The sequence below is a fragment of the Mytilus edulis genome, chromosome 8 (genome assembly GCF_963676685.1).
Source record: "Mytilus edulis chromosome 8, xbMytEdul2.2, whole genome shotgun sequence".
Taxonomy (NCBI): domain Eukaryota; kingdom Metazoa; phylum Mollusca; class Bivalvia; order Mytilida; family Mytilidae; genus Mytilus; species Mytilus edulis.
This window is the reverse complement of record NC_092351.1, coordinates 85,183,313-85,207,205: the sequence shown is the minus strand read 5'-3', so window position 1 is coordinate 85,207,205 and position 23,893 is coordinate 85,183,313. Positions and strand designations below refer to the sequence as shown.

Sequence of the window (23,893 nt, the reverse complement as noted above, 5' to 3'; positions counted from 1 at the left end):
TCTGTATCACACTACTAAGCTATGTATAAAATAGCTGATACAGCTGTGTGGCGTGTAGTACGTTGACCAGGCCTAATTAAATTTGACTCGAACAGCTTTATTATTATAGAATTGAATTTTAATAACTCAGGCTGATATCAATCTTGGTCGATCTTCCAATGTACTAAGCTATGAATAAAATGGCTATCACAGCTTTGTTGTGTGTAGTACGTTGAGCCGGCCTACATACATTTGACCCGAACATGCAATCGACGTTATAAGGAATGTACAGTCGTTAAAAAGATTGACCAAAACTTGTCCTGTTATCGTCCGGTTTGCAGTTGAAACAATGAAAACACATATTTTATCATGCAAAATTTACTAATACGAATCAATAATTCAGTAATCTGATTGACTACATATTGATATTGTAAAAATTGCAGCTGAGCACATATGAAGACTTTTTGAAAGCATTCGCTGCACTCACTCGCGAAAAGGATAACAGTTTATTTTGCAGCTGATCTTTTATGATATCAGTATGCAGACAACCTGATATTTAGTTCATTTCACATATTTACCCAATATGAAATCCATAACACTTTTTTTTTATATTTTCTGTTTTTTTTTTTATGTGAGCTATCGTTTTTGTTCAGATGGCAATGATTTGTTCTGTTTTTCATTGGTTAAGATTTTGTATTATTCATTCGGACTTCATGCTTTTTGTATTTTTTGGAACCAGACAAAATGAAGTTGCATGGGCTTGATCACATACGTTCCATTTAAATACATTGAAACTAATTTCACATAGTGTATAGAAAGTTTTTAATTGGAAAATTGATTATACTATCATAATTCAGGTAAAATCAGATTTATCTTAAGAGAATCCAGATCTATACTTTAACCGGTATATAAAAATATGTTTACAATAAAAAACTAATTGAATTAGTGGTATCTAATAGAAGAAAAGCATAACGTTCCATATATGGTGTGATGTCAGATCAGTTGCCAAACTCTTTCAAAGCAAAACGTTGATCTTATTAACCAACTCTCTATAATTCTGCTAGGACAGAAATAACCATCATATCCGCTGGCTCTGCCATGTCTACAAGAAAACATTAAATTAAATTAAAATAACTGCAGCATGAATCTTTAGAAAAATGTTTTTGTTTGTTCTAAAATCTCGCCAATTTCTTTACCCTAGTATCCGATAATATTACCATTTTAGATTAATTAATAAAACGAATAGAATGTGCCTACAAAAAGCAAGTGTACGTATACGCCGATAGTTTTGGTGAGTTTTTTTACAACCCCTTGGTTGATACTGATGGTGGAAGTTTTGTCGACTATGAAATCGCCATGCCAGAAGCCAGGACGTCGGAGTTGACAACTTATCTTTGAAACGTTCATTTTCTGTAAATTAACTGTTTATAAAGTTTAACATAATTCTAATAAAAGCAATGTACTAAGGTTTTCAATCCTTAGGGATCGATTGCTTTTGTTGTATTTGGAAACAGTTTTCGTTGTTTTGGTTTAAATGCAATTCAACTATGCTTTTGACTTTGCAATCCAATTATATTCATTCTGTTGCACTAGTAGATTACTGTGTAGACGAACGGTGCGTCTTGAGTAAAATATGTATGCCATTTATCCCTCTTGAGTTTTTACACTGATTAAAAAACATTAATAGCAAACATCATTTAACGAATACTTTGTAAATTAAGACATTTCTAATTAGTTCTTAAAAAAACAAATGAAAAAGAAAGGCGTTTATTTGTAAGCCTGTCCTATTATTTGGTCCTGCTGGACGTAGAGCAGCCAAGTATCAATCAATCAATATCCTTGTTGGTCCCATATCTTCCTGTTCTTATATCAGTTCGCCTTCGTAACTATCCGGAGGAAGGTTACTGCAACCTTTACAATCTCTATAACTTGACAATAAACGGGAAATTCAGCAACTTTATCATCGTTGTTTTGTTGTTGCTAGTTTACATTTTCCTTAGTTATGAGGGGGAGTACAGGGGGTACCCTTCTCCCTTCTCCCATCCCTCTTCTCCTTTCTCCTACCCCTCTTCTCCTTATTTTTTTTTTTAATTTACCGAAAAAAGAGAGATATTTTATTTTTTCTCCTTTCTCCAACTTTTTCTCCTTTCTCCCAGCCTTCATCTCCTTTCTCCTACCCCCTTTCTCCTTTCTCCCACCCCCTTAGTCCTTTCTTCTACCCCTTTCTCCCTGTCTCCCTTACCCCTGTCCTCCCCCTCATATATTGTCCATGGCAGATCGATTGGTACAACACAAGAACTTTTCATAATTTTATTTTATGAATTCATTAATTAAAAAAAAATGCTTTTGCAAATGCAGTTTTAGAAATGGGAATTTTGCATTTAAACGTGTATTATTATATCCAACAAAAATCTTAAAAACCTATTATTAGATTTTAAGAAGGGGCAAATCGCCCAAAATTAAATATTTATTATATAAGATAATAGTTATCAAAGGAACCAGGCTAATTATTTAATACGCCTGATGGACGTGTCGTCTACATAAGACTTATCAGTAGAGCCTAGTTGGTCGAGTGGTCCAGCGCGTCTTGCATAGTGCAAGGCTAGTATGTGCCATGAAATATCATAAGCATGAATTCCAATTCCGGTTAGGGAAGCATAAGCAATGTAATAATGTTAGGCTGATATTAAAATATGTAAAATTTGTTCATTTTTAGAAGCGTACAATCACTGTTAATTTATTTGTATATATAACCGTTTTTATTTATATATAGCAGTTTATACTCATGTTTCTCTCATTTAGATATTTGTTAAAAATGCAATCACGTCATAAAAATCGAGATATTTCTATAAAGAACACTGGTATCAATATAAAAATATGAATACTTTGTTTGGTAGATTTCGAACACTTATTAATTAGATCTTGCAAAAACGTTAAGCTCGTCGAACTCGATTGAAAAGTTTTAATCTTACAATTTGCGTTAAACATTGTCCAAAGGGTATACCATTCTTTTTAACCATCGTTCAAGACATTATTTTTTATAGAAAATATACCTTTCCATTTTTATTAAATGGTGTATTCAGCCATCACCAAAATCAATGCTAGATAACTTACTTTATCATTATGTCCTATCATATTCCCTCTTCAGATTAATGATAAGATAGAAAATTGACTGTTCTAGTATACTGTCTACATGTTGATGTATTAACCTCTCCAAATGCATGCAGTTTTACGATACAAGTTGATGTCTTATTTGAATATTGCATCCGTGTTGTGTTTAAAAGTACTTGTCAATATACATTTATCTCAGTGCAAATTTGTTCAAATCGAACCATGCATGGTAACTCTTCAATATCTACACACAAGATAGTATCCACATACAAATGCAAGTTCAGATAAAACTCATCATAGATATAACTCTATTTATTTCACTTGACTGGGCGGGGTTTAACTGTTTCGCTTATAATACACCAGTCCATCTATAGATAGGTGTTTTAGGATAAACTCATCAATGAAGTGTCCAGTCATTTTTTTGTAAATTCCTTTGATGACACTGATAGGTGATTAAAAATCAATAATAATTATAACGGCAATCATCCTAATCACACACATCTTCAAATAGACTGTCCTTATGCAAATTAAAACGTAAGCTCCGCCCGATCAGTTGAAGAACATTGGTTATATCAGGATTAAAATTTTATATCCGAGTACACAGCTATCGTCCCCTTGATTTTCGTTGTCCACAAATATAGTCCCTAGTGTAGATAGTGTGCTACTTGCCATTTTTTTTATGCCCCTATCAAATAATTTTTTCACGTTTTATGCCTCAAATAGCAAGAAGGGAGATAAAATTACACTGAAAAAAATCGATTCATGAATTTTAAAGTAAAGTAGTGATTTGGTCCAGGTTAAAAAGGTTAAAAATAAGCTTTATCCGAAGCTGTAAAAGATTCTAACACCCTCTGAATATACAATTGGCCATATTTTGAGTTAGAGCCGATGAAGTTTTCTATAACGTTGATATATTTTGTCCCAACAGTAGTCAGTTATATTGGAAGAAACGTTCAACCACCAAATTAGTTCAATGAATGTGCACTTTAGTAAAGATTAATATATGACTTCTTCCTTCAAAAAAGTATGCATTATCACTTAAAACATGTTTATTTTTCGAGACATTTGATATTTTTAATAGTAAACCACCCTTATCATTAGCGAAGAGATCAAGCAAATAATGTTTAAATCCCCAATCATAAATATTAATTTATACTAAGTGAACAATGTTTTCAAACAGTGTTTTAATGTGAAAATTATAAATGACTCAATTAGAACTTACTACGGGTCCAGTTTCTATCTGTGAAGTTCTTTGTATAAAGGAACATCGGAATCAAGCCAATGCGTTCATATGGACAGCGTCTATCTTGATCAAGGACATACATCCACCCTTGATCTTTAGCACATCCTCCGTAGTTCTGATTTACATAGAATTTTCGTTGATGATCTCTGAAAAAATGTATTTGTTGGACAAACATTTAAACGGATTTGATGAATTTATATCAGACAACAATCAGATGAAATACTGTATCGTGACAATGTTCTTCAAAAAGATTTTTATCATTTGACCTTTTCTTATACATGTTTATTTTATTTGTAACTTCGTTTGTTTGTGTATTTTATTCTATTCAATTTTAGAATGTGGTTTTAGGCAGAAAACAGTTCCTTGAAATAGGTTGTTTACACACAGTTTGACTTTCGAAACTAACAATGTGATGGATTATAAAAACAAAATATACAATGACGTTCATTCACACGGTATTGGAAATCATTCTATGACATAAGGATATCCATTTTCCATGTAATTATAAAAACTTATAACAAAAATACCGAGCTCCAAGGTAAATTCAAACAGATAAGTCCATTTAAACGGTCAAAATCGAATGTTATCAACTGATGGAAGGAAAGAAAAACAACTATAATATCCCCGACTTGGTACAGACATTTTACCATTTTTACGACGAAAATAGTGGGTATAACCCTGTTTTACAACTAGATAAACCTACCACTTTTGTGGAAGTTGTTTATAAATCCGTTATATCGACAAAATTGTGTGCGCAAAACAAATATACTAAGTTAATGTGACAGCAGTCAAAACTGTGTAAACATATATACATCACGGACAAAATGCCTACGACCAATAGAAAAGAAACTTCATAGGACGAATACAGTCAACTGGAAAACTAAATTAAATTAAAAATATACACAACTTCAGCACCTAGAATCTATAACTAAATACCATATTGTATTATTTGAGTAGCAGACACTAGCAATGCATTTATAAGGCCGTGGTAATTTCCAAGCAATATGTGAGATAAACGACGACAAATGTTTATTCCATTCGAGGGTAGTTAGTGTATTGCTGCTAAGGTAGAGAAATATTATCATTTTGAAATTGGAATCGGGACAATTGATCATAGCTTCTGTATTTTGTGTAACACAACTAATTTTTCCCGGTCATAAAGAACATACAAGAAAGTAGTACATCATATAAAAAACAAACTAATTACTACGCATGCGTGTTAGTTTCAAAATACACATGTATGCATATGTTGGTAAAGTGTGTATTAAATGAAACCTAATGACGCGTTGTCATTGTTGGTAACTTTTTTCCACGATTGAAATTAAATAAAAATGCATGAATTTAAAACAAGAAGGGTACATTATTGCATATTTCACATATCTCAAGTAAATGTATTGTACTTCATAGGTTCCAGGGAACCAGTACGGAAAAATAATGGGATGTTCTACCGACATCATGTACGATGTGAAATTTTGTGGGGCAATGAGCACATCGAACGAGCAAACAATGTCCACAATGTGTTAATCGGCTGATAATTTACGATATTTATAGGAAATCCGATAAACTGTTTATCGTTCTTATCTGTTTTTTTATTCCTCTTTTAGACAATTTTACACTTAATAATGTCTCATTTTACTTTGTGTCGTCGTCAAACAAGGATTACGGAGCGCATTTGTCAGGCGATATAGGCGAAAGAAAGGATGATAAGCCCTTATATGAAATTAAAAGTATGAAGATTTGTTTAAGTACAATGCAACCTAATCTATTGCTTTAACATGGAATGACTGTTACTTAATTTGAACTGAAGACGAAAGAGCTGTCAATGCTTGACGATGAACTCAACACTGAAATTAGTTGGACAAATTGTGTGCCTCCGTTAAATAAAACAAAATAATTATATATTTAGCAAACATTTACCCAGCAATCGAAAAGTAGTTAAATGTACTGCGTGATCCTAAATCATTAAAACCACTCTGCGCAAGGTTTGATTTGCTAAACCAGTTCATCTTATCTGTATTACTACCATTAAAAGTCATCCATGCAACAACTTGGTTGTTTTTGAAAAATTCAACCTTCACCTGTGAATTATAGAAATTATATTTCTTTAACATATTAAACATGCACACTTAATTTTTAATATGTCTTTGAACAAGACGAGGCCTTCAGGTTCAAAATCAGTGTTGGCAAGCTCTAAAGTATATAATGATATTTCTCTGAAAATATGAATGAAAACGAAATGTGTTGACTTCTCTTGTTTTGCTGTGAACTTAAATGAACGTATAAAAGTTAATATATTGATATAATGAATAAAATAAAATGATGTCTTAATAAATTTAGTTCGGAACGAATTGTTATAGTTCTGACATAAACCATTATAAGTTGCGACATACCATTCGTATATTTGTATTATTCCAGTCATCCACAACACTATTTCTGAGATGACGCTGAGAACCGACTGTTCCAAAAGACGTGGGAAGAGGGTTGCATTCTGACTGACTTCGCCATGCGTCATACACAGACTTACCATTTCCTTCAAACGCAACGAATACAGGAAACCAAACTGTAAACATTCATCACAGTTGTGTCATACATTTTTTAAATATTTATAAAAGTAAAGTACTCTTTGTAAGTGTGTTTTTTTATGGGTGGCTTTTTGATAGTGTAATCTGGAATTCAATACATAAAATGAGGCATTTGATAGATTCATTATACGAAAAAATGATAATATAAACATGCAATAATATGACAAAGGAAGCAAATAAACACATGTAATTATAGATGATATTTAGATGATGAATTCATAATCTTTCAATCATGTGAGTAACTTCTTATAGTTTATTTATGTATCATTATCATTTTGTTTATTTCCTTTGTTACCTACTTGGCATCGGACTCGGGCTTCTTTTAAACTGAGTTTGAATATGCGTATTGTTGTGTGTTTGTTTTTTCTACATTAGATAAAGGTATAGGGAGTTAAGATCTAAAAAAAAAACACGTTTAACCCCGCCGCATTTTGGCGACTGTCTCAGGTCAGGAGCCTCTGGCCTTTGTTTGTCTTGTCTTGTATGATTTTTAATTTTAGTTTCTTGTGTATATTTTGAGTTTAGTATGATGAAAAAAATTGCTGGCAAAAATAAGTTGGTTTACAGTATGTTGAAATTTACATGGAAGTGAACTGATATTCCGGTACCACAAACCGTGGATAGACATGGTAAACACTTTATTGTAAGAATATTTCTAAGGTAAAAATATTATCGCCAAGACGATGTAAAATTTATGAAATAGATTTATACAAAAGCGTGGTATTAATATGCATATTGTATTGAGTATATATGTGGAACTGGCAAATACCTAGTAGCTAAAACATACTCAGACAGTTGTATTTAGTAATAGAAGAGTAATTCAGGTTTGATAAGGGTATATAATGTAACATTCCAATATGCACTCTCTGAGTCTCTACAAACTAGTTAACACATGACGACCTTGATTAACCATGAAGGTTTTGCACAGTCAGTAATGAAACATGATATTAGATATCAATAAAGACAACAGTAGTATACCACTGTTCGAAACTCATAAATCGATAGAAAAAAACAAATCCGGGTTACAAACTAAAACCGAGGGAAATGCATTAAATATAAGAGGAGAACAACGACACAACAATAAAATATAACACACACAGAAACTAACTAAGCATTAGACAAACATACTTACTTCGTCTAGCTTTCTTGCGTTTTCCCATTCCATTAGCTGAATAACGGAAAGATAATTTATATTACACAGGTTAATTTATACAATTACTGTTTTAAAAGTAAACAGTCCGATTTATCATTAATCACTTAATTTATACTAAATTAAAAAAACTAACCGTCCTGATCTTTTTTTTCCCTTATGTTAACCATGCAACTTGTTGCTTGTGTATATTTTGAGTTTAGTATGATGACCATAATCCCTTAACTAGTATACATTTTTGTATAGGGACCAAACTGAAGCACGCCTCCATGTACGGGAGTTTCTCGCTGCATTGAAGACATTTTGGTGGCCTTCGAGATTGTTTTCTGCTCAATGTTGTCTCTTTAACACATTCCCCATTTCCATTCACTATTTTGATAGTTATCAAATTCAAAAAGGATTGAAAGTTAATGAGAATTTTACCGTACATATATTTCTTTGTCATGATTATTAAATGTTATTACTTTTGTTTGAGCTGACAGTTTGCACCACTACGCATACAACAACTATGATTAGGAACAGTCTGGTCATTTCACTTATTGTTGTCTCCGTTTATCTACAATAAACAAAAAATCTTTACTGCTAATTATTTTTTTAATTGTTGTCTCCGCTTTTCTTAAACCAAAAACAGTCGTTAGTGTAAATTTTGTTGTTGTTGTTCCGTTTGTCTTAAACCGAAATAAATATTGTCACTGTTTCTTTCTAATTTTTTATCTTCATTTGTCTTAAACATAAAATCAAATCGTTACTATTATTTTGAATTTGCTGTTTCCGTTTTTTTTATTATTTTTGTCCTTGTTCGTACAAAATCCCAAAAATATCGTTATTTACTGTATTTAATTCAATTGTTGTCTACAAACAAATAAAAATGTTTACTTAATTTTCTTCGTCTTGATATATTTCAATTTTCTTTCATTTTTTACACATTAAGGTTGTACCTAACACTACAAGGAGATAACTCTGTAAAGTCGGCTAAACGTTACAATGTAAAAGGAATATTAAGCTTCCCAATGATAAAAATTGGTGTCAAACTGCTATATAACCAGTGTAATTTTTCTGACAAAACGGTTGATTCAAAGTTTTTGAAATTTTTATATTTTTGTTAAAGGGTCAAAGTAAATACTTTGACAAAATTTAAGAAAATTAAACGAGCCAAATTATTTTTAGTTAAAGTGTTGGGTACCACCTTAAAACTATTTAATTAGCGTTTAGTTTAATTCTTTTTTTTTCCTAAATCGATTCTCATAAATATAATTGACCATTTTAAGAGCCATTTTTTTTCAGACATTTATTTTTTTATACGCAAAGACACTATTTTAGTATAATATTATTCATTACATACCCTATAAGAGATACCAATAAATATCACTTATACTCAATGTACTTGTTTCAATGCCTGGACTATGACTGACAATACATCTGTCAGCAGCTTTTTTTTAAATAGTTTCATTCTCCATCTACGCATGTTAACTTGTTTTTATCTTAACAAACCGTGCCTCCTTCCGCGGCTTCCTTGTTAGGGAAAAACAATCTAGATGTGACGCAGGACATGATACCTATACTGAAGATAAATGTTAAGTGAATATTTAACCGATTAATATATCTATATTTGATTTAAATGATATCATTTTGAAATTTACTATGTATATTTTAATTCATTTTTCCAAATTGTTGTATCTTAATCAGTGAACCCAATTTTTCAGTTTAATACATATTGCTATTGAAAACATTTAGCTACACACATTCAGATGCATTGCAGCTCTCATTTTTCTCTTTCTGTTATATTTTTACGGTCTATGTTTTTTTTCTCAATAATACAAAAGTGTATAATTAACACACTATACTAAGAAAAAAGTAAAATCATAAATATACTTAAGTCAGAGAAAAATTTAAAACGGAAAGTCCCTATTCAAATTGGCAAAATCAAAAGCCCAAACACATCAAACGAATGGATAAAAACCGTATCAATTAATAACACATTTCTTACTTATTTTGTATGTCGGAACTGCTTACTAAGTTGATCAATAAATCCGCCAAGTTAATATTTTTTGGTCTTTATTTCAGAATTATGATGGTTTGTGTTAAAAAAAGTAATAAAAAAGAATGAATCTACATTTTCGAATGTGTAATGTTTTGTCTTAAAAGCAGAACATCATTTCATATTTTAATGATTACGCGATATGTTACAAAGTATCATTACGATATTTTAAACAGAACCGTATATGTGAAAGTTAAATGGGCTGTGATCATATGATAATCTAATTTATTCAGTTAATTTTATATAATTGGCTTATGTGTGAACATAATTAATCAGAAACAAAATATAATTATACCTATGAATCGAAATAACAAATGTTTTGAACTACCGGGATAATACAAATATGTTTTATGAGCTTTTGGGATATCGAATAATTGCGGTCTTGCAATCTGTTTTGCAACCAATTGTGAGTTTGACAATCATTGTAATTCAGAAGCAACTACTGATTTGCAATTTGTCTGTAAGTTAATTATTCACACTTTAAATTTATCATAGTTTCTCCATAATCTTTCAGTTACCATATCCGTCTGGCGTATATACAAAATTTAGTCCTGGTATCTATGATGAGTTTATTCATCCATCATGGTAATTATGAGGTTCGTTCTTAGTTTATATCTAAAAAAACTCTTATGACGAATACACTGAGGAAACAATAATAAACTATCTTTTTAAAGATATACAGAAAATACAAATTTCCGTAAAAATTAACGAAAGAACCAGCAGATTTCGAGTATACGACTAAGCAAGAAAGATAGAGCTACACCTTCGAAAACTGGGGCGATACCCAGAAGGGTTGTTAGTCTGTTCCTATAGTCGCGTAGTTCGTGGCAAGTGCACATATAATAATTGATCAGAAAACATGGTAAAGGAATAATTAGATTTTTAAAATGCTTTCGGAAAGTTGTTCTTACATGTCTTATGTGAAACTAAATCAATTAAAAGAGTAGTTGATTTAATCAAAACTCACAAAACGAGTCAAAACGTGCTCTATTCGTTCTTGTATTGAAAGCTTCTTTTCCGTAGAACTATATTTCCTCTGGTCCATTCCAAAACTATAAATTAAAAAAATGAAATTCTTTTTGAGAAAACAGTTTTAAGCGACAGCAACATGAAAATGAAAACAACATGATAAAATGTAATTAGTAAGATATATGAAGGATAGAAAAGATGTCGAGTTAAGTGATTGGATAACTACTTAGATATGTCAGAACATATTCCAAAAATTGCCAGTGTATATGAGTCGGGTTTTATAGCCCTTATTTAAATAATGTCAATTATCATGTTATTATATGACATAATTTACTTAACAGAAGAGGAAAAATGCCAGAAGCTTACCAAGGGTCAACAAAATGTTGAGAATCCTTTTTTTTACGTTCTTCATTTAAAATGGACCAGCAACCTAATTAATGGTTGAATCTATTATAATACATTAGTGTCTATAATTATTCTCATAGGACATTACAAAATCTGTGGAATTTATGATGGGAGTGAACTGATATTTCTGTTGGATATACATGGTTAAAACTATTTGAAAGAATGTTTCTAAGGTGAAAATTTTATCGTCAAAATGAAGTAAAATTCATGACTTACATGTATACAAAAGCGTGGTATTAATATGCATATTGTATTGAGTATATATGTGCAACTGGCAAATACCTAGTAGTGAGTACTCAAACATGCATTCAGACAGTGTTTTTTTTTGTAATAGAAGAGTAATTCAGGTTTGATAGGGGTATGTAATGTAAAATACCAACAAACTAGTTAACACATGACGACCATTCGAGTTTTACATGATTTTGACTATCCATGAAGGTCTTTCAAGGTCGGTAATAAAACATGATATCAGATATCAACATACTTGCATCTTATTGGTCTAGCTTCCTTGAGTTTTCCAATTCCTGAACCTGAAGAACGGAGAGATAATTTATATTACACAGGTTAATTTATACAATTACTGTTTTAAAAGTAAACAGTCCGATTTATAATTTATCACTCAATTTATTTTAAATAAAAAAAAAATAACCGTCCTGATCATTTTTCCGACGTAGTCGGTATATTTTCGGTTTGTGCCCTTTGAACTTAAGGACGCTTAACTATGGCAACAGAATACGCATGCTCGAAAATCCTTTTTGTGATTGGACAATATGCTGTCATGGTGGGTGATTTGGTTGTTTGAAAAAACGTCTCGTTAATTATATCGTGATGGATAGCAAATGAAAAACTATAAATATTTGACTAGATCTTACAAAGATTTATATTTTTACTAAAATAATTGTTTCTCCAATAGCTCTTTGCATCCGTGACAGCTGTTTATTCGGGACAATTATATAATTTTTAATGTAAACTTTGTTGTACGAACGTACATGACTTTTAGAACGCACCTTCTGTGGGGTTTTGGTGAATGTAAACAGAAAGATACGAGGACCGAGAATACTGAACACAAACAGAGAAAACGTTATTTAAATAGTATCTTTGTGCTTCTGAAGGTTATCGAAATGATAGTTTTAAACATATACTCAAATTTAAATACGTCGGATATCTTTTTTAAAGATAGTTCTTGTTTTCATTATGCTAACAATCAACTTGTTGAGATTTCAGGACATAGTTTAACCTTACAACATGGGCATTTTTAAAGTCGAGAACCTTGTGAGTAATTGTCTTTATTTCATTCTTAATCGTATTATAGTTTTTGGATGATTTATTTTTATTAGTTCTCAATGGGATTGTGTTCAAAACCGATCTGTGATATGTTCTCGAAAAGGTCGATGATTTGCTGTCTTAGTTACATGTTATCTACATGTTTTCTTTTATTAATTGATAATGTGTAATTATACATTATTTGAACAACTAATTTTTAACTACACAATGAAAGAAGCTAAGGGAGATTTACCAAGAGAAGAACCTCAGACAGACATGGTAGTTGTTGATGGTGCGGCTATGGTGAATTCAAGACCAACGCGTGGAACATACACTTTTGATGAATACGCAAAAGATGTGATTTTGCCGTACATTATCCACCTTACTTCAAAACGTGCCAGAGTAGATGTTATCTATGATATTTACATAGAAGACAGTATAAAAGCACAAACACGTAAAACGAGGGGTGCTGGATCCAGGAGGAAAGTTGTCGGCACCAGTAAGACTCCGAAAGCTTGGTCAAGCTTCCTTCGAGTGGACGAAAACAAAACGGAATTGTTTGATTTCCTTGCCGACAAAATTTGCTCGATTCAATCTGACAAAATTATTTTTGTGACAAAAGGCGAAATTGTTATGACAAATTTTGATGATGACCATGATGATCTCAGTCCGTGTAATCATGAGGAAGCAGACACAAGGATATTTCTTCATATCAAAAGTGCAGCTGAAAAAGGGTGCAAGTCTTCACTGAGACACTGATGTAGTGGTTTTGGCGGTGTCTCTTTTCAGAACACTTCAAGTAGAAAAACTTTGGGTTGCCTTCAGAAAAGGAAAAGACCTGAGATGGCTCCCGATTCACGAAATTAATCATGCTCTTGGTCCTAAATCAGAAGCTTTGCCATTTTTTCATGCTTTTACTGGATGTGACACGGTCTCCGCTTTTCATGGAAAGGGGAAGAAATCGGCGTGGCAGACGTGGGAAATATTTGATGATGTAACCGAGGTTTTTGAACGATTAAGTAAGAAACCTGAATTGGTCAGTGACGCTGATATGGAGTTGATAGAGGCATTTGTTGTGGTTATGTACGACAGAACTACAACAACATTTGACATCAACGAATCCAGGCTTGAACTGTTTGCACGCAAACAACGACAGTATGACACCATTCCACCAACTAGAGCTGCACTGCTTGAGCATATCAAACGAGCTACATACCAAGGTGGCCATGTATGGGGACAGGCAGTCATACATGATCAACATCTACCTGGTCCTGGTGATTGGGGATGGGTTAAGGAGAACGCAGATGGAATGTGGATTCCTCATTGCTGCATCTTGTCAAGAGTTACACAAATGTGGCTGCAAAAAACCTTGTACTGGTAGATGTAAGTGTAACAAAGCTAGCTTGACCTGTACAACATTGTGTTCATGTAGCTGTTAGAACGGAATACATCGGAAATAGATTATTACACTGATCAATCCTCCAGCATGTCTAACATAATTATCGATATACCAAACGGACATTTTTATCATATATCTATACCATTATTATTTCACTCGAGTGTAAGAACTTTTTCGACCCAAACCTGGAAGTGGTGATTTTTTTTTTACAATTGTTGTCTGTTTGACATATTTTCATATCATTTTATTGTATTTCAAATAGTTTTCATGACATATATAGCGTTGAAAATGGTTAGGACAGTTTTTCATTCTCAAAGATTGAGCAAAATGATGTCAATTTTGAATTCAATATGGCCGCCGTGAAAAAAATCGAAAACATGTTGGCTACCCCTCTAATATGATAAAGTACTTCCTAATGAACGTCAATGCCAAATCCCTTGCTTGTATCACAATTTCCATGATTTTGTCAGAAATTGAACGAAAAACAAATATTTAAACATCAACAAACGACAAATACTGAATTACAGGCTCCTGACTTAGGGCAGGCACATATATAGAAAGTGGCGCGGTCAAACATGTAAGCGGGATCCTAAACCTCCCCTAACCTAATGTATGTATGAAAATTACGATAAAATACATTCATCGTCTTAGTCTTACAGGTACAAGTACTTACGTGTATGAAACAATCATTTATCAATATAGCTTGAGAAAAGATACATGTAATTAACACATCAATTAAGGATGAAGTCATATCATGTTAAATTTTTTTTTACTACAAAACAGTATGAAATATTTCGCCCCATATCACCCACTTTTTCATTTAAGTTTTAAATAGCTCATAAACAGTCATTAAGCTAAATTTTAGCAGATTCTACATTTATTTTCTTACAATTTGAGACCCAAATGATGCAATTGCTAAATATGAGATTAAAGTGCGTCAGCTTTTTCCCGTCATTTGTATAATATTTCTATAATTCCAAACTAATTTGACCTGACTTTATCGTTAACTGTTTTATATTCATTTATTCATTTTCCTTGTATTGACGTTTTGTCTAAAAAATATATTAACTGGAGAAAAATACTAATTATTTGTTCAAGGGCATGAATATTAGGAATCCATTGATTCCAATAACAACGATGACGATATCACTAAAAAAAACATCCTTAGATGAGACGATTATAAATTAATAAATTAATTGGCCTATGTATGGGCCTTCTTTGACTTTTTCCTCTTTTTTATTTTTAGATTGTATTTACGAGTTAGAACATCGGTAAATTGACGTTTCCTCTTTCTGTTACTTAAGAACTTTCAAATAAGGCAGGTAATTCAGAGAAACTTAAACAACGTGTAAGGTCATCGTACTATCATTGTTATACAAATTATGTGCCGATACAAAAAGTATGATGATTGTTTTTGTCTAATTTAAAATCATTATTTTTCAATTAATATTATAAAGAGATTAAACAAAATACAACAATTGAATTAACATTGATATTGATGAAAATACCAAAACAAATGTAAATCTATTTGAATAGTTATAATCATCCAGCTGTTGTCAAAAGGAATTTTTCAGACAAAAACTTTTTAAAATTTGCTTTTATATAGAAATTACATAAACTAGTTAATAATACAAACATTCATATAATGCGATAAAATTACATTAAATCCCATTTAACAAAAATAGTATTTTTATAAGTTTTTATCCCCATTAGTCCGTTATTAGTAGTTGTTGGTCCCTCAATAAAGCACTGTCTTCAAGTGTTTTTGTTCTCCATTTGTCACAGTACTGTGAAATAATTTATATTTCTCTTCTTTTGGTTTAAAAGCACTTATTTGTTTGTCAAAATTCAAATTATCGACGCCAAAACTGTATTTGTGTTTTTCGTGTAATTCACAATATCCATCTTTTCCTGTTGTAGATTAATAAAAAATGACCGCAGTTGTGGTTTTTGGTGTTTTTCCGAAGGTTAAGCTTACTAATTTTCGTGCAGTTATGAACATATTTCATGTAAAGTTGTCCAGATACATGTAGCTGTTGTTAATATTTTGGCTAACTTCTAAATATGAAGTTGCGAACTGTTAAAAAAAATCACAATTCCAAGAAGATCACACAAACAAATTAACATTTCGATAAAACAATTTACTAGAATTGCAATTTACTTATTTTTCCCATCTTAAGCATTCATTTATATATATAAATTTGTATATGAACTGATAAAAGAAAGTACCAAAACACTGACTACACTACATTACATGGCTTACCATGTTCTCCGGAATAAGTAATGAAGTTAGATATTATTTGTCAATGTGAATATAAATCACTGGGTTTATTTATGAAATTTGGTCCTCTATGCTCTTCAACATTGTACTTTATTTGGCCTTTTTAACATTTTTTCATTCGAGCGTCACTGATGAGTATTTTGTAGACGAAACGCGCGTCTGGCGTAAATTTGAAATCCTGGTATCTATGATGAGTTCATTTATACTACAATGAGCAGGAATAACGTTCCCTTTGATAAGATTTTAAGTCATCTCTATATCATAGTTTTTCTTATGGATGTGGCAATTATCTATTTTCCTCATTATTATATAAAAAAGAATATGTGGTATGATTGCCAATGAGACAACTGTCCACAAGAGACCAAAATGACACAGACATTAACAACTATAGGTCACCGTACAACCTTCACCAATGAGCAAAGCCCATATCGCATGATCAGCTATAAAAGGCCCCGATAAGACAATGTAAAACAATTCAAACGAGATTAGTTATACCTTGTGTACAATGAATACATAATACGATGAATATGTTAATTCAATAGCTCTTCTCAGCAAAATGATACAAATTTCCAAATTGCCATTGGCTATTCGTTAGGTCAATGATAAATCTTAAATATCAAAGACAGGGTAATACTTTTTTATTAATTCGTTTTTTATCACTTGATCACTTTATCACTAGAACAGTATGGCAACGACGCTAAAACTGTATTTGTTTGAAAGTGTAATTCACAATATATATATTTTCCTGTAATATATATTGTAAAAAAATCGTAGATATGGTTTTGGTGTTTTTCCAAAGGTTAATCTCAAGGTTGATTTTAGTATTATAATTTTACTATTGCCGAAATTCATCTGTTTCATTTTTCATAAAATATGAATATAATGCGATAAAATTACATTAAATATCATTGAACAAAAATAGTATTTTTATAAGTTTCTATCCTCTTTAGTCCGTTATTAGTAGTTGTTGGTCCCTCAATAAAGTTCTGTCTTCAAGTTTTTTCGTTCGCCATTTGTCACAGTACTGTGACGTAAAATACTTCTTTTCTTTTGGTCTTAAACCACTTATATTTTTGTCAAAATTCAAATTATCGACGCCAAAACTGTATTTGTGTTTTTACGTGTTATTCACAATCTCCATCTTTTCCTGTTGTAGATTTTTAAAAAATAGATCGTTGTTGTGGTTTTTGGTGTTTTTCCGAAGGTTACGCTTCCTTTTTTGTGCAGTTATAATTGCCTCTCAGTGACCTGAGTAACCATGAAGTAGTTACGTGTATTTTGTCTGACTGTTAATGTTAAAACCCTTAACATTCAACTGTTTTGCTATAACACCATGGTCTCAAATAAGAAGGAAGACTGAGCTCTCGCAGTATATTTTACCTCGCTACATTCTACATCAGTCTTTAATTTGTGAGCCTGTAATTCAGGGTTTCTCGTTAATAGCTGTCTGTTATATTCTGTTTTATTGTTTGGTCATAAAACATGTCGTTAGTGTTTTCGTTTGATTTCTATAATATAAGCTTATGTCGAGTTGTATTTTATCTGACATAGGTTTATATTTGATCATTGTTTAAGGTCGCACTGTTGACTTATTGATGCTTATACACACATCATTTGGGCTTTGATTTGTAGTTGTCCTAACACATCTCTTCATTTTAATATCATTCTCATCCAACAAACAAATAATATTTCTTTTCAACTTTAAATAACAGCAATAAACCTTCTTAAGGCTCGTGTATTATTGAATTGACTTTTAATAACTCAGGCTGATATCAAGTTTAATCGATCGTCCAATGTCCGTATCACACTCAGCTATGAATAAAACTGCTATTACGTCTTGGTGGCGTGAAGGACGTTGACCCGGCCTAAATAAATTTGATCCGAACAGCTTTATTATTATTGAATTGAATTTTAAAAACTCAGGCTGATATCAAGCTTGGTCGATTGTTCAATGTCTGTATCACACTACTAAGCTATGCATAAAATAGCTGTTATAGCTTTGTGGCGTGTAGTACGTTGACCCGGCCTAAATAAATTTGACCCGAACAGCTTTATTATTATAGAATTGAATTTTGATAACTCAGGCTGATATCAAGCTTGGTCGATCGTCCAATGTACTATCGGGTTGTTGTCGCTTTGACACATTCCCCATTTCCTTTCTCAATTTTATAAGCTATGAATAAAATGGCTATCACAGCTTTGTGGCGTGTAGTACGTAGAGCCGACTTACATACATTTGACCCGAACATGCCATCGACGTTATAAGGAATGTACAGGCGTTAATAAGATTGACCAAAACTTATCCTGTTATCGTCCGGTTTGCAGTTGAAACAATGAAAACACTTATTTTATCATGCACAATTTACTAATACGAATCAATAATTCAGTAATCTGATTGACTACATATTGATATTGTAAAAATTGCAGCTGGGCACATATGAAGACTTTTAGTGAGCATTCGCTGCACTTACTTGCGAAAAGGATAACATTTTATCTAGCAGCTGATCTTTTATAATATCAGTATGCAGACAACCTGATATTTAGTTCATTTCACATTTTTACCCAATATGAAATCTATAACACTTTTTTTTTTATATTTTCTGTTTTTTTATGTGAGCTATCGTTTTTGTTCAAATGGCAATGATTTGTTCTGTTTTTCATTGGTTAAGATTTTGTATTATCCACTCGGATTTCATGCTTTTTGTATTTTTTGGAACCAGACAAAATGAAGTTGCATGGGCTATTGTTGTCTTATTGGCAATCATACCACATCTTCTTTTCTATATTGATCACATAAGTTCCATTTAATACATTGAAACTAAACTCACATAGTGTATAGAAAGTTTTTAATTGGAAAATTGATTACACTATCATAATTCAGGTAAAATTATTTAACTGGTATATAAAATATGTTTACAAAAAAAACCAATTGAATTACTGATATCTTATTGAACACTATCATAATTCAGGTAAAATCAGATTTATCTTAAGAGAATCCAGATCTGTACTTTAACCGGTATATATAAAAATATTTGTACAATAAAAACTAATTGAATTACTGGTATCTAATAGAAGAAAAGCATAACGTTTCATATACTAGTAGTTTCAAAATACACATGTATGCATATGTTGGTAAAGTGTGTATTAAATGAAACCTAATGACGTGTTGTCATTGTTGTTTACTTTTTTTCACGATTGAAATTAAATAAAAATGCATGAATTTAAAAAAAAGAAGGGTACATTATTGCATATTTCACATATCTCAAGTAAATCTATTGTACTTCATAGGTTCCAGGGAACCAGTACGGAAAAATAATGGGATGTTCTACCGACATCATGTACAATGTGAAACTTTGTGGGGCAATGAGCACATCGAACGAGCAAACAATGTCCACCATGTGTTAATCGGCTGATAATTTACGATATTTATAGGAAATCCGATAAACTGTTTATCGTTCTTTTCTGTTTTTTTTTCTTCCTCTTTTAGACAATTTTACACTTAATAATGTCTCTTCTTACTTTGTGTCGTCGTCAAACAAGGATTACGGAGCGCATTTGTCAGACGATGTAGGCGAAAGAAAGGACGATAACCTCCTGAAATTAAAAGTATGAAGTTTTTTTTTCAGTACAATGCAACCTAATCTATTGCTTTAACATGGAATGACTGTTACTTAATTTGAACTGAAGACAAAAGAGCTGTGAATGCTTGACGATGAAATCAACACTGAAAGCAATTGGACAAAGTTGTGTGCCTCCATTAAATAAAACAAAATAATTATATATTTAGCAAACATTTACCCAGCAATCGAAAAGTAGTTAAATGTACTGTGTGATCCTAAATCATTAAAACTACTCTGCGCAAGGTTTGATTTGCTAAACCAGTTCATATTATCTGTATTCCTACCATTAAAAGTCATCCATGAAACAACTTGGTTGTTTTTGAAAAATTCAACCTTCACCTGTGAATTATAGAAATCATATTTCTTTAACATATTAAACATGCACACTTAATTTTTAATATGTCTTTGAACAAGACGAGGCCTTCAGGTTCAAAATCAGTGTTGGCAGGCTCTAAAGTATATAATGATATTTCTCTGAAAATATGCATGAAAACGAAATGTGTTGACTTCTCTTGTTTTGCTGTGAACTTAAAATGAACGTATGAATGTTAATATATTGATATAATGAATAAGATAAAATGATGTCTTAATAAATTAAGTTCGGAACGAATTGTTATAGTTCTGACATAAACCATTATAAGTTGCGACATACCATTCGTATATTTGCATTATTCCAGTCATCCACAACACTATTTCTGAGATGACGTTGAGAACCGACTGTTGCAAAAGACGTGGGAAGAGGGTTGCATTCTGACTGACTTCGCCATGCGTCATACACAGACTTACCATTTCCTTCGAACGCAACGAATACAGGAAACCAAACTGTAAACATTCATCACAGTTGTGTCATACATTTTTTAAATATTTATAAAAGAAAAGTACTCTTTGTAAGTGTGTTTTCTTTTATGGGTGGCTTTTTGATAGTGTAATCCGGAATTCAATACATAAAATGAGGCATTTGATAGATTCATTATACGAAAAAATGATAATATAAACATGCAATAATATGACAAAGGAAGCAAATAAATACATGTAATTATAGTTGATATTTATATGATGAACTCATAATTTTTCAATCATGTGAGTAACTTCTTATAGTCCATTGTTAATTTATGTATCATTATCATTTTGTTTATTTCCTTTGTTACCTACTTGGCATCGGACTCGGGCTTCTTTTAAACTGAGTTTGAATATGCGTATTGTTGTGTGTTTTTTTTTTACATTAGATAGAGGTATAGGGGGGTTAAGATATAAAAAAAAACACGTTTAACCCCGCCGCATTTTGGCGATTGTCTCAGGTCAGGAGCCTCTGGCCTTTGTTTGTCTTGTCTTGTATGATTTTTAATTTTAGTTTCTTGTGTATATTTTGAGTTTAGTATGATGAAAAAAAAATCGCTGGCAAAAATAAGTTGGTTTACAGTATGTTGAAATTTATATGGAAGTGAACTGATATTTCGGTACCACAAACCGTGGATAGACATGGTAAATACTTTATTGTAAGAATAATTCTAAGGTAAAAATATTATCACCAAGAAGATGAAAAATTTATGAAATACATTTATACAAAAGCGTGGTATCAATATGCATATTGTATTGAGTATATATGTGGAACTGGCAAATACCTAGTAGTGAGTACTAAAACATACACTCAGACAGTTGTATTTAGTAATAGAAGAGTAATTCAGGTTTGATAAGGGTAAATAATGTAACATTCCAATATGCATTCTCTGAGTCTCTCTCTACAAACTAGTTAACACATGACGACCTTGATTAACCATGAAGGTTTTGCACAGTCGGTAATGATATTAGATATCAATAAAGGCAACAGTAGTATACCGCTGTTCGAAATAAATCGATAGAAAAAAACAAAACAGAGGGAAATGCATTAAAAATAAGGGGAGAACAACGACACAACAATAAAATATAACACACACAGAAACTAACTAAGCATTAGACAAACATACTTACTTCGTCTAGCTTTCTTGCGTTTTCCCATTCCTGCAGCTGAAGAACGGAGAGATAATTTATATTACACAGGTTAATTTATACAATTACTGTTTTAAAAGTAAACATTCCGATTTATCATTAATCACTTAATTTATTCTAAATTAAAAAAACTAACCGTCCTGGTCATTTTTTTTCCCTTATGTTAACCATGCAACTTGTTTCTTGTGTATATTTTGAGTTAAGTATGATGACCATTATCCCTTAACTAGTATACATTTTGTATATGGACCAAACTGAAGCACGCCTCCATGTACGGGAGTTTCTCGCTGCATTGAAGACATTTTGGTGGCCTTCGATTGATGTCTGCTCAATGGTGGGGTTGTTGTCTCTTTAACACATTCCCCATTTCCATTCACTATTTTGATAGTTATCAAATTCAAAAAAAGGATTGAAAGTTAATGAGAATTTTACCGTACATATATTTCTTTGTCATGATTATTAAATGTTATTACTTTTGTTTGAGTTGACAGTTTGCACCACTACGCATACAACAACTAAGATTAGGAACAGTCTGGTCATTTCACTTATTGTTGTCTCCGTTTATCTACAATAAACAAAAACTCTTTACTGCTATTTATTTTTTTAATTGTTGTCTCCGCTTTTCTTAAACCAAAAACAGTCGTTAGTGTTAATTTTGTTGTTGTTGTTCCGTTTGTCTTAAACCGAAATAAATATTGTTACTGTTTCTTCCTAATTTTTTATCTTCATTTGTCTTAAACATAAAATCAAATCGTTACTATTATTTTTAATTTGCTGTCTCCGTTTCTATATTATTTTTTATTGTTATTTTTGTCCTTGTTTGTACAAAATCCCAAAAATATCGTTATTTACTGTATTTAATTCAATTGTTGTCTACAAACAAAATAAAAAGGTTTACTTAATTTTCTACGTCTTGATATATTTAAATTTTCTTTCATTTTTTACACATTAAGGTTTTACCTAACACTACAAGGAGATAACTCTGTAAAGTCGGCTAAACGTTTTAATTACATTGTGTTGTAAAAGGAATATCAAGCTTCTCAATGATAAAAATTGGTGTTTGTCAAACTGCTATATAACCAGTGTAATTTTTCTGACAAAACGGTTGGTTCAAAGTTTTTGAAATTTTTATATTTTTGTTAAAGGGTCAAAGTAAATTCTTTGACAAAATTTTAGGAAAATTAAACGAGCCAAATTAATTTTAGTTAAAGTGTTGGGTACCACCTTAAAACTATTTAATTAGCGTTTAGTTTAATTCTTTTTTTTTGGCCGAAATCGATTCTCATAAATATCATTGACCATTTTAAGAGCCATTTTTTTTTCAGACATTTATTTTTGTATACGCAAAGACACTATTTTCGTATAATATTATTCATTACATACCCTATAAGAGATACCAATAAATACCACTTATACACAAGGTACTTGTTTCAATGCCTGGACTATGACTGACAATACATCTGTCAGCAGCTTTTTTTAATATAGTTTCATTTCTCCATCTACGCATGTTAACTTGTATTTATCTTAACAAACCGTGGCTCCTTCCGCAGCTTCCTTGTTAGGGAAAAACAATCTAGATGTGACGCAGGACATAATACCTATACTGAAGATAGATGTTAAGTGAATATTTAACCGATTAATTTATCTATATTTGATTTAAATGATATCATTTTGAAATTTACTATATATATGTTAATACATTTTTCCGAATTGTTGTATCTTAATCAGTGAACCCAATTTTTTCAGTTTAATACATATTGCTATTGAAAACATTTAGCTACACACATTCAGATGCATTGCAGCTCTCATTTTTCTCTTTCTGTTATATTTTTATGGCCTATGTTTTTTTTTCTCAATAATACAAAAG

General features: G+C 31.5%; 2 protein-coding genes and 1 long non-coding RNA gene across 8 annotated transcripts in view; 1 reads left to right on the top strand and 2 right to left on the bottom strand.

Moving 5' to 3' along the window:
- Positions 1 to 23,893, bottom strand: part of LOC139486488 (uncharacterized) — a 122,990-nt gene that overhangs the window by 42,236 nt on the left and 56,861 nt on the right. The window lies entirely within an intron of this gene.
- LOC139486483 (uncharacterized) lies at positions 787 to 23,553 on the bottom strand. 6 transcript variants are annotated; one of them, XM_071271378.1, is made up of 9 exons: positions 11,966 to 13,455; positions 11,071 to 11,155; positions 9,408 to 9,626; positions 8,530 to 8,621; positions 8,048 to 8,083; positions 6,724 to 6,893; positions 6,251 to 6,411; positions 4,313 to 4,479; positions 787 to 1,081 (listed from the first exon to the last, which is right to left on the bottom strand). In XM_071271378.1, the coding sequence occupies exons 4-9, from the start codon at positions 8,594 to 8,596 to the stop codon at positions 1,029 to 1,031; spliced, it is 654 nt and encodes a 217-aa protein (XP_071127479.1). In that variant the 5' UTR covers positions 8,597 to 8,621; positions 9,408 to 9,626; positions 11,071 to 11,155; positions 11,966 to 13,455; the 3' UTR covers positions 787 to 1,028. The 6 variants fall into 6 exon arrangements, with proteins under 6 accessions (XP_071127479.1, XP_071127481.1, XP_071127478.1 ...); XM_071271380.1 differs by lacking the exons at positions 6,251 to 6,411; positions 6,724 to 6,893; positions 8,048 to 8,083; ... (2 more) ...; positions 11,071 to 11,155; positions 11,966 to 13,455 and adding exons at positions 20,219 to 20,379; positions 20,693 to 20,862; positions 22,009 to 22,044; positions 22,500 to 22,591; positions 23,410 to 23,553; XM_071271377.1 differs by lacking the exons at positions 8,048 to 8,083; positions 8,530 to 8,621; positions 9,408 to 9,626; positions 11,071 to 11,155; positions 11,966 to 13,455 and adding exons at positions 22,009 to 22,044; positions 22,500 to 22,591; positions 23,410 to 23,553.
- Positions 19,251 to 19,454, top strand: LOC139486491 (uncharacterized). Its single transcript, XR_011655589.1, has 2 exons — positions 19,251 to 19,301; positions 19,390 to 19,454. It is a non-coding gene; the product is annotated as an uncharacterized lncRNA (long non-coding RNA).